This window comes from Gopherus evgoodei, chromosome 4 (genome assembly GCF_007399415.2).
Source record: "Gopherus evgoodei ecotype Sinaloan lineage chromosome 4, rGopEvg1_v1.p, whole genome shotgun sequence".
Classification (NCBI taxonomy): Eukaryota; Metazoa; Chordata; order Testudines; family Testudinidae; genus Gopherus; species Gopherus evgoodei.
The window spans coordinates 18,284,317-18,296,404 of NC_044325.1; the positions used below are offsets into that span (position 1 = coordinate 18,284,317).

At 46.0% G+C, this 12,088-nt stretch overlaps 1 protein-coding gene across 2 annotated transcripts in view; it reads left to right on the forward strand.

Moving 5' to 3' along the window:
* The window catches only part of BRF1 (BRF1 RNA polymerase III transcription initiation factor subunit), a 257,449-nt gene extending 246,385 nt beyond the window's left edge, over nt 1-11,064 (forward strand). For both annotated transcript variants that reach the window (XM_030558590.1, XM_030558591.1), the window contains one exon: nt 7,457-11,064. In XM_030558590.1, the coding sequence (XP_030414450.1) occupies nt 7,457-7,494 (38 nt within the window). In that variant the 3' untranslated portion in view covers nt 7,495-11,064. The remainder of the gene's footprint in view (nt 1-7,456) is intronic.
* Nucleotides 11,065-12,088: the final 1,024 nt, after the last annotated feature.

Here is a 12,088-nt window from a genome sequence, read left to right on the forward strand (position 1 = left end):
ATCATGGTCCTGTAGATGTTCCAGGTCCCGTCGGCGCTCCCACTCCCGACGCCGCTCGCAGTCCCGGTACCGTTCTCCTCCTCGGTACCGGTCGCACTCGTGGCACTGGTCGGTATCCCGTTCATCAGCCTGCTACTTTCAGCACCGTTCTAGCTCCCGGCACCGCTCCAGGCACCTTGACTCCCGTAACCGCTCCCGACGTCGAGCTTCGAGATCTCGGTCGACCTCCCGGCACCGCTCCGGTCGCAGGTCCCTGGTTCCGAGTAGAGCAAGGTCCGCTAGAGACAGAGATTCTGCCCAGGGCTTTTCAACACCTCCATGGCCATCCAGACACGCATCAGAGTCATCCCACGTGGACAGTTCTTATGCTCAGGACCGTGATTATGATGTGCCCACCAGAGTCTTCCAAGAGACCCAGGCCCAGGACCAGGACCAAGGACCCCATCAGTGGTCTTTCTGGACACCTTGGGCATACCACCAGGCCCAAGACATACCAGTAGTTCCATCTTGCTCTGTCTGATCAGAGCACCTAGAGCACTTAGCCGTCCCCCTCCGACTGCTGCGGAGGAAGCCCCAGTTCACCCACCCGACTCCCAGGTTCCACTGGAGCAGGAGATCACCCAAGAGCAACAGGCCATCCAGGACCCGCTTGTCGCCGGCATCTCCTCTTCCTCTTCTCCAGATGAGGCAGTGGCAGGAACATCCTCCTTGGGCCCTCCTCCAATCGACCTGAGGGCCCATTAGGACCGCCTAAGGAGGGTAGCACTCAATATGAACCTTCAGGTGGAGGAGGTTCCGGAGGTAGAGGACCCAGTAGTGGACATTCTATCGGCAGATGCCCCCACTAAAGTGGCCCTACCGTTTATTCGGACCATCCAGGCGAATGCCGATACCATATGGCAGTCCTCAGCGTCTATCCCTCCTGCAGCCAGGGGAGTTGAGCGTAAATATATGGTGCCCTCTAAAGGGTACGAGTACTTGTATGTCCATCCTCTTCCCTGCTCACTAGTCGTCCAGTCAGTTAATGAGAGGGAACGTCATGGCCAGCAGGCGCCAGCCCCGAAATGGAAGGAGGCTAGGCGAATGGACCTACTCGGCCGCAAAGTGTACTTGGCAGGGGCCCTACAGCTCCGGGTGGCAAATCAACAAGCCTTGCTTAGCCACTATAATTATAACACCTGGGTGGCGGTGGGTAAGTTTACGGAGCTTCTCCCTCAAGACTCCCGCCAAGAGTTCGCTGCCCTCTTGGAGGAAGGGAAAAAGGTGGCCAGAACTTTTCTCCAGGCCTCGTTGGATGCAGCAGACTCAGCAGCCAGGACTCTGGCCTCGGGCGTTGTCATGAGGCGCATCTCATGGCTTCAGGTTTCAAGTCTCCCACCGGAGCTGCAGTATACCATTCAGGACTTGCCATTTGATGGTAAAGGCCTCTTCTCGGAAAAGACTGACCCCAGGCTGCAAAGCCTGAAGGACAACAGGGTCATAATGCACTCTCTTGGCATGCATATGCCGGTGACCCAACACAGGCCTTTCCGTCCCCAACCTCACCGCCCATACACTGGGCCTAGACAAAGACAGGAGTTTGGCAGGCGGTGCGGCCGAGGTGGTCACTGACGACCGTCAGGACCCCAAGGGGGCCAAAATCAAGGTCCCTCGAAACCACCACTGGGACCAAGGACGAACTTTTGAAGGGCAGCATACCTGTTACAGGCCAGGATCCCTCTCCTCCCTTCTCCAGCCATCTCTCCTACTTCCTCCCAGCGTGGTCCCAGTTAACTTCAGATCGCTGGGTCCTACGCACGGTGGAGTATGGGTACCACCTCCAATTTATTTCAACCCCGCCCTCCCACCCTCCAACCCTGTCCCTCTTCAGGGATCCCTCTCACGAGCAATTTCTCTTACAAGAGGTGCGGATGCTCCTCGCCATGGGAGCTATAGAGAAGTTACTGATGTACGAAAGGGGCAAGGGGTGTTACTCCCGTTATTTCCTAATCCCCAAGTCGAAGGGAGGTCTCAGACCTATCCTAGACCTGCGAGGACTCAACCAGTTTATGATAAAGTTGAAGTTCCTCATGGTATCCTTGGGGACAATTATCCCATCCTTGGATCCTGGAGACTGGTATGCCGCCCTCGATATGAAGGACGCGTACTTTCACATCGCCATCTTTCCTCTGCACAGGAGATACCTCCACCTTGTAGCCAACCGTCAGCACTTACAGTTTATGGTCCTGTCGTTTAGCCTTTCTACAGCCCCAAGGGTATTTACAAAGTATATGGCCGTAGTCACTGCCAACGTCGGATACACGTTTTTCCATATCTGGACGATTGGCTCATCGGATGGGCCTCTGAGACACACGTCACTCAGCATGTGAGCATCGTCAAGGACCTATTCACACTTCTCGGCCTGATGATCAATATAGAAAAATCCACTCTGGTTCCCACGCAGAGGTTAGACTTCATAGGAGCTATCCTGGACTCCAGTCTAGCCAGAGCCTGCTTACCACAGCCGCGGTTTCAGGCGATGGCAACAATTATCTGAGGTCTACAGAATTTCCCGACGACCTCTGCTCGCACTTGTCTTGGTCTCCTGGGTCACATGGCTGCCTGCGCGTTTGTAACCAAACACACCAGGCTCTGCCTCCATCCTCTCCAAGTTTGGCTCAACTCGGTATACTGCCCGGACAGGGACCCAATAGACACGAAAGTCACCATTCCTTCGAGCACCCTAGGCTCCCTAGAATGGTGGCTAACTTCCACCCTGGTGTGTGCAGGGATGCTGTTCCATCTGCCCCAACCCTCAATGTCCCTGACGACGGACACGTCATCTCTCGGTTGGGGTGCTCACCTCAGTCACCTTCGTACTCAAGGCCTTTGGTCATCTCAGGAGCTGGCATTACACATAAATGTCCAAGAACTGAGAGCAGTCTGCCTGACGTGCCAGGCATTCCAGCAACAGTTGCGAGGCCGTTGTGTCTCAGTGTTTACAGACAACACAACGGCCATGTACTACATAAACAAACAGGAGGGACACGATCCTCCCCCCTTTGTCAGGAGGCCATCCAACTCTGGGACTTTTGCATAGCCCACTCGATAGATCTGGTAGCGTCCTTTCTCCCAGACATTCGGAACACTCTGGCGGATTAGCTCAGCAGGTCTTTCCCGTCTCACGAGCGGTCGATCCGCCTGGACATTATTCATTCTGTTTTCCAAAAGTGGGGATTTCCCCACTTAGACCTGTTCGCTTCCCGCGAGAACAGGAAATGCCAGATGTTCTGCTCCTTCCAAAGTCTCTCCCCAGGATTGATCTCGGACGCTTTCCTGATGCCATGGAAGAGCCAGCTCCTTTATGCCTTCCCACCGTTCCCACTGGTTCACAAGGTCCTGCTGAAGCTCCGCAGGGCAGAGCGCGCATCATCATGATCGCTCCAGCGTGGCCCAGGCAGCACTGGTACACCACATTGCTTGACCTGTCGATAGCCAACCCACTTACCCTGCCACTCCACCCAGACCTCATAACTCAGGACCACGGCAGACTTCGCCACCTGAACCTGCAGGCTCTTCACCTCATGGCGTGGCTGCTGCGTGGCTAAACCAGTCAGTTACATTGCTCTGAATCACTACGACAAGTTCTCCTGGGTAGCAGGAAACCTTCCACCCGGTTAATGTATCTGGCCAAGTGAAAGCATTTCTCCTGCTGGTGCGAAACACTTAATCTTACTCCCACTGAGGTCTCAGTCCCCTCTATTTTGGACTGCCTCTGGTCTCTCAAACAGCAGGGCCAAGCAGTATCATTACTGAGGGTGCACTTGACAGCCATCTCTACCTTCCACCCAAGGGAAGGTGGCCGTTCCGTGTTCTCGCACCCTATGGTTTTGAGGTTCTTCAAGGGCTTGGAGCACATATACTCTCAAGTACGCTGCCCAGCCCCGACCTGGGACCTCAACCTGGTTTAACCAGACTTATGTCTTCCCCATTCGAGCCTTTAGCAACCTGCTCGCTACTATACCTGTCTTGGAAGACAGCTTTCCTCGTAGCCATTACATCGGCCAGACGAGTCTCCGAGTTTAGGGCTCTTATGGTGGATCCACCGTACACTGTGTTCCACAAGGACAAGGTGCAGTTGCGACCACACCTGGCATTCCTCCCTAAGGTGGTTTCGGCCTTTCATGTTAACCAGGACATCTTTCTCTCAGTCTCCTTCCCCGAAGTCACACTCAACGCGACGGGAGCAACAAGTGCACTCCCTGGATGTCCGTAGAGCCACTCACATTTTACATTGAGCGGACAAAACCCTTTCGTAAAACACCCCAACTCTTTGTCGCAGTAGTAGACCGAATGAAAGGCCTACCTGTTTCCTCTCAGAGGATCTCATCTTGGGTGACGGCGTGCATCTGCACTTGTTATGATTTGGCTCATATTTCCCCAAGCCACATCACCGTGCATTCTACCAGAGCTCAGGCTTCATCTGCCTCCTTCCTGGCTCGTGTACCTATCCAGGAGATATGTCGCGCAGCTACCTGATCCTCAGTCCACACCTTTGCTTCGCATTATGCTCTGGTTCAACAGTCCAGAGATGATGCAGCCTTTGGCTCAGCAGTTTTACATTCTGCAACATCTCACTCCGACCCCACCGCCTAGGTAAGGCTTGGGAATCACCTAACTGGAATGGATATGAGCAAGCACTCGAAGAAGAAAAGACAGTTACTCACCTTTGTAACTGTTGTTCTTCGAGATGTGTTGCTCATATCCATTCCAAACCGGCCCTCCTTCCCCACTGTCGGAGTAGCCGGCAAGAAGGAACTGAGGGGCGATTGGGTCGCAGGGGTATATCGCGGCGCCACTCCAGGGAGCGCCCAGCCGACCCACCGAGTGTTGCTAGGGTAAAAATCTTCCAACGAACATGCATGTGGTGCGTGCAAACCTAACTGGAATGGATATGAGCAACACATCTCGAAGAACAACAGTTACAAAGGTGAGTAACCGTCTTTTACGGCACTAACTTGGAAGGTGTGAAACCTGCATTCAGGTCCCTGCTCCCCATCAGCAGAGTGAGGATTTGAACCTGCGTCTCCCACATGCTGCATGAGTGCTGTAACTGCTGGGTTATTACATAAAAGGGGAGGTGGGGTATGACCATTGACTTCTCTGGCAATGGTTTGCATGGGGCCCAATCTGGTCCAAGGCAGCCTCTGCGCACATCTACCAAGCTGGCCCCGCAACATGATAGGTGGTGAATGCCTAGTTTGTAAATCCTGCTGGAGCTTAGGCACCAAGTTGCTCAGTGGTGTCAAGACTGAGGTGGCTGTGTGCATGCAGAAATGTAGGTGTCTAGGGGACTTTACCAGTGGAAACCTAGGCCCCTACAGGGCGAGGCAGCAGCCTGAGCCGGGTTTTTGAGAATGTAAATATAAGACTTGCAGGCCCAAATGGCAGTTAGGTGCCTAAACCCCCCTTGTGGCTCCCAACTTTTATGTTAACCAGAAGCCATCATTTAAGCAGGTTTCTGCATTGGCAGGAAACATTGATACGCTCCCTGCAGTGGTATTTTATAGTTGGGCATGGCCGGATTGATCCTTTATTTGAAACTTCCTGTTAAATTTTAAACTTTGGATGTATGCAAAAATTATCTTAAAATAGAATGATGCAATATGCTAAAGCAAAGTGGGAAGAAGGTTTGTGCTGGAGCGTTGATTTAGTGTTTAAGCCTCCCCATCACTATTAATTCAGCTGCAGACTTTGATGAAGCCTTTTTTGTAATATCTGTGGATTGATCATAAAGGAATGTGTTGTTTTTAGATTGATTGATTTCTGACTGGAAAATAATTTCTGAACCAAAGGAAAAACACTTTGTCACTAGTGTTTATTAGGATTATGTTCCCAAGAAAGTGCACCCATGTGGGTGGGTGGATCTGTGTTTAAAAATAGTAGTAATAAAACCCATAAAGTAGTTTAAAGGTCGCTGAGTTTTTTCTCCTTTGTGTTACTATTTTTAAACCATTCTGAGAACATTGCATTACCCTCTGTCTAGTTCTGTACTGCATCTGAAAGAGCTGAGTATTTGCGTTAAGAAAAATAAGTTAGGAATGTTTCCAGAATTAAAATTGAGGTGTTCAGAATGGACTGTCAGCAAAAGAACTGCTTTGTTTGTCTACTCGTGGGTCTTAGACCTACCTGATAAGTGGAGGGGAACTGCAGGAGATTCAGGTGATGAACTTTGCCCTTTCTGTACAAATCACCGTGGATTACATTTGTTTCTTCTGCAGAGCATTCATTGGCTTGTGTCCCTTCATGAAACTCTGCACCACATCTCCCCACATTGATGGTGGAAGACATTAAATTTACTGAACAGTCACATATAATAGTAAAAGTTAGGGTCCGTTTTGCAATAAAGAGATTTTTGTCTGGTTAATTTGTGAAATACGCAGGAAAGAAATTGGTATATCCAGAAGCACGTACAAACTTTTTGTTTTTTCCCTAGACCTCAGCAATCCGCACTGCTCTGAAATAGCTGTACACAGAAAGGATTCTGGGTAATGATTGGTAAAGAGACACAACTGGGCTTTTAGGGTGTGTCTACACTGCAGTTTAAGACTCCTGCAGCTGACTCAGGTTCAGGCTGCTGGGCTATTTAATTGTAGTGTAGACGTTCTGGCTCAGGCTGCAACCTGAGCTCTGAAATCCTCCCATCTCACAGGGTCCTAGAGCCTGGGCTCCCGCCCAAGCCCAGAAGTCTACATTGCAGTTAAACATCCCCGTTGCCCCTGCCTTGTGAGCCTGAGTCAGCTGCCATGGGCCTGCCATGGGTTTTAATTCCAGTGTAGACATACACTTAGAGTTTCTGCTTGTAGTGGTACTGGATACAGGACTTCTGAAGCCAGATGTGCTAGTTGAAGTTGGTTGTTGGGTGACATTTTGCTTCTTGGAAATCTTCGGGCATAGATGAGTGTTCTGGAGCTGCCTTTGAGCCTGGACAGGTTCCATTTACAAATCCTTTGAGTGATTTAAACATAGTTTTTTTCTTGGCGCTCATGTTTAGTTAATTGTACCCCTTGTAATGCATGTTGCTGTTTATCTATCATGTTCCAATTTACTTTTGACAATCAAGTTTGATCTTGTTAGCCTCTAAACTAAATATTTTGCATGTCCATGTGCCAAGTCTCCTTGCAATTACGGTCCTAAGGCTCCATATAGAACCTTTCTTAATAAGTGCAGTGATAAACATATACCTGTAGGTTCACAAGTATTTTTGAGTTTATTAAGGAGAGCATATAGCAGATTTTCTCCTTAGTCTTAAGAAAATGTATGGGTTTGTTGTTTGGTTTATTAAAAATGTACGATTCGTTACGCAGCATAGAGACTGCTTGAATTTATAGTTTGACAACTGTGATATTTTCAATGCACTTTTCTTATTCTCTGGAACACTTTCTTTTCTATAAACCTTTTTCTCTGTGTGTTTCAGATTACGGCTGTGATATGGACGATGACGACGGTTATTAGTCCTGTGTGCTTGCAAAGGAGATGTAGTAATTTTGTGATTCCAATGACTTTATGAATGGTGAAAGAAGCTGTCTGTGATCAGCAGACATACTGAACAGTCCTGTCTTTTGTAAAGAGAATTTTCATTGAGTGTTAATTCTGGTCAGTTTACATTGACATAACCCAGCAATAAAGTTTGGGTTTATAGTACTTGAAATTTTTTTTGGATCATGTTTTGAGGAAGGAATTAATGGAAGTAATGTTTCCAGAGAACAAAGCAAAATACCCTGTATGGAGAGTATGTTGTGGTTAGAAACTACACGTCTCATATTTGATTCTGCTTCAGGCATGCTACTGAAAAGGAATGTATAGAGGAGGAATAAATTATAAAGTAAAACCTCCGCATAAATCTATGAACTATACCAGAGTTAATTCTCTCATAATACTATAATGAGAAAAATGGATAATCTAATCTTTATTAGTAATGTGACTCTGCCATTGTATACAAGCTTCCCTACTTGATACACTCCCAAAAGTAAATACATTAAGGAAAAAGATAGAATTCTATGGCAGTATCTCTTTAAATTAAATTAATCCTCAGAAGCTAAATAGGTGCTTACATACGTTAATAGTAGAATTTTGTGTTCCTCAAGAGATGCTGACAGTAGAAGAGAACATTGTCACAGAAGGGTGGTTTCTACTGCTCTGTAAATGCTGAAGAAGTATTTGTGGGAAAAAATGGTTAGATAAAGGCAGGGTATCTATGGGGAAAGCAGGAGACACACCGCTGTGGCCAAGTTCATTGCAGTGACTATACTGCTGTGGTATGATGGTGGAGGTTGGTGCAGTAGGGTGACTGTTGCTACCGTTAGCGATCTGCTGCATTCTGGCTGGGTTTGGGAACAGACCTGCTCTGTGATGCAGCCACACAGAGAACAGCCTGCCTCTAAAGGTCTAGAGGGGGTTAAATAAAAAAGCGAGCTTTTTGTGTAAATAAGCTAGTTTCTGGTTTGACTGAAGTTTAATTTAATTTATTTAACTTTTTTATTGGTAAATTAAAGGTCACCTGTTGGGCAACCTGATTGGCTCAGCTTGACTTTCATTTTGTACAGTAACTAAGTGTTATTGCCAGGCCTCAGGCCTCTGAGATCCTACACTTCAATGCACTAATCTTTCCAATCCCAAACTCAAGGACAACTCATCTGAATTCTAGCTCTGTGGGTTAAATTCAGGCCTGATGTTGGCAGATTTAGCTCCATTGACTCTTACCTCCCTCTACCCCCACCTTTAGGGCCTGATCCAAAGCTCACTGAAGTCTGCTGAAAGACTCCAGTGGACATTAATATGCTTTGGATCAAGACCGTAATGATGTTGGGAGCCACAGGAGTTCTGATTTTTCGTCTTTGTCACCTGTCAAGGAAGCTGCACCATCTGCCAGAACCAGCCCAGCTCAGGGAAGGTTAGTTGCACATCTCTTAGCAAAACAGTCTTCCCTGAGCGGGGCTGCTACAGGTCAGAGTCTGAATCTACTCTCTACTCACACAAGTGAGGAGAACCCCGTTAATTATTAGGCAGAGCACTCAACACATGAACACCATCCTCCTCTTCCCTCACGTCTGACTAGTATGTGTCTGCTAGATATTTTGGAGCCCTGTTTCTGCAGTGGCTCTGAGACTGCACGTGCTGTTACAGAGTTTGGCATGTGGAAAGCCAAAACCCTTTTTGAAGCAGGCTTTGGATTGTCTGTAGAGGTTGGGCTTTGGAAAGATTTTTGGGGTTGGAAAGAGGAGATTTAGTGTGATTCTTACAGGAAAAGCTGGTACTCTGTAAGAAAAGCTACAGATGTTTTCTGGGTGCTTTGGTAGCCACACAAATGCTGCTATGAGAATTAAATTATGGAGTTAAACCTTTCTATCTGCACCAGAATGCAAAATCACGCTGTTACATAATAATAATTTGAAAAATACCAACCAGGTGCATTATGCCTCTGCAAATCTGTGGTATACCTACCTAGGCCAGTTAGCTTGAATTTGGATATTGCAGCACTCTGCCCAAGAGAAGTATTGTAAGTACCCGTGTTCCCAGTATATTCTCAAAATCTGGATTTTACTCTAAGGTACAAATTATTGTATACACAGGAAATAAACATGCATATTGACTCCTGGAGGGTAGAATATCCTCCTGTCTCAAAGGTGTAGTGTCGGCTCTTGAAGAAGCCACTAAGATGAATTCTGTATTGCTGAGATTCTCTCTCACATTTTTTGGTGTAGATTTGCATAATGTTTTACCCCACTCAGCGGAATGCTAAACCAGCTGCCAGGGCAGGATGTCATTCGACTGGGGAGCTGGGTGCACAGTGGAGTCCACTACGCTCGAAACAGACAAGTAGAAAATGAGAATTTCAGTAATGAGTTGAGTTTCTGGAAGCTTTATTTGCCAAACTGGAGGCCAGGGATGCTTCTCCATTTAGGAGGGGAAAATACTTGCAGGGGTTTTGAGTGCTCTCATAGGATTCAGTCAGAACATGCTGTCTCACAGTCTACCGTAAAGGCACTTAGAGAGGACAAAAAGACCAACAGTTCCGTAGCATCCCAGCATTGCTAGTGAATTTAATTCTATTTGCTCTTGTGTAGGAGCCTAAATGAAAAGGGAAGGGCCGTGATGTCAAATAGGGAGAATATAAAGATGTTCAAACCAGTTGCGTACATTTTGAATTTGCTGGTGACTAGCTGGGATATTTATAATTTTCCTTCCTTTATGATTTAACTAAGCTCAGGAAATGTAAACAGATTAGAAGATGTTAGTTTCTGTTTTTATAACCACTTATGGAAAAGTAAAAAGGTTGAGGTAGCATTAACTCTGTTTACTACTGTTAATGTATCTTAGTGTCCTTGCAGAAAACGTTTTGCTGTATTGTAGCCTGGATTCCCTTGGAGTAATTTGGACCCTGCTTTATTCAGGATTCTAATTATAATGAAGAGAGATTATAAGGCTTCAGCATTTGTTATTCTTAGGATCTTTGTACTAGAATCCACGTGAGCTACATATCTGTAAAAAGCATAAATGTCTCTTGCTGCAAGTCACTTTATTTGACAGGCAAAACCCTCCAGCTGTTGCATTGTGTTTGTCATGAAGCCTCTTTAACACACACTACTATTGTGGGAATAAAATATGAAAGAGGAATAATGAAAGTAACAAGATTGTTCACCATGGTAATTGCATTTTCTGTGTCTTAATCTTGTATGACATTCTTTTAAAGTCACTATGTTCAATACAGAGATCTTAAATGGTGCCAGACAGCCTTATGTTGTGGGTTACATGTTCATCTAAAAAGTTCTTACCATACTGATGGCTTGTCTGTATTCTCTTTGGATTGGATTGAAACTCTCGTCCACAGATGTATGCTCTTAATGTGTCCTTTGCCCAGTAAGTGTACTACTTTTTATTTGTGTATTGAGTCTACGCATTTGATTCAGTTAGTGCCAAGAGAATTACAACTGTTCAGTGTCAGCATATGTATCTTCTTTACACAACCACAATGTGAGCCATGTTCAGCTTTTTTATTGTAATATATTTGCTGTAAATAAATCCAGAACAAAACTCTTGCCTCTCCCATCTTTTATGATGTATTTGTGCAAATTTATGATTCCTTCATCTCTCGAGTCTTATGAATGTTTGCTTTTGCTTGCTTTTTTGTGTGATTGATTGTAGTGGACAAAATCTAATTTAGTGCCGCCTTTTGTTTCTAAAATGGAGGGCATTTCTAATCAGGCAAATGTGTTTTAGATCGTATTGTTCCACTGATTAGCTGTAAGTGTAGATAGCTCTGTAAACTGCGTAATATTAACAAGATCTTTCTATTAAATCATGTCATTTTAGTGCAAATAGGAACAACATAGTATGTTTGCTCAATAGGAGTGTTATTCTGATGCTCATTTTTGAAGAGTTGTATCTTGACAAACAAGATGTACATTGACTTCAAAATCAGTCTATTGTATAAGCACCTGGATACCACAGCTTGGGGGTAAAATTCACATCTACCCTCCTACTCTTATTATTTGCTGAGTTTTGAATGTAGAAGCTAAGGCTGGACCCAGAGGAACATCTGCTACTGAGGTGGAGTGAAAAGTAATAAAGTGCCCAGTAATATGAAAAGCAATGCTTTAAAAGTGCATTAAGCACACATTGTCTCATTCCAAAATGAGCAAACATAGCGATAGTAAATTAAATGCAAAGGGCTTTTACACACTGTAAAAGCAGCAAAGAGTCCTGTGGCACCTTATAGACTAACAGACGTATTGGAGCATGAGCTTTCGTGGGTGAATTCACCCACGAAAGCTCATGCTCAAAACGTCTGTTAGTCTGTAAGGTGCCACAGGACTCTTTGCTGCTTTTACAGATTCAGACTAACACGGCTACCCCTCTGATATTTTACACACTGGTTACTGCAGATTCCAGTATACTGCTATGCTCCAGCAGTAAAAGTTGGTTTCTCTGGTGAGTAACCCCTCTCCATTTCCTGTCATTAACTTTCTTTTGCCATCCTCATGGAAATTTAAGCTCCCTTTTCTTGCCATAGGAACCTGTACAACTGAGCTCCTGCAAAACTTTGCTC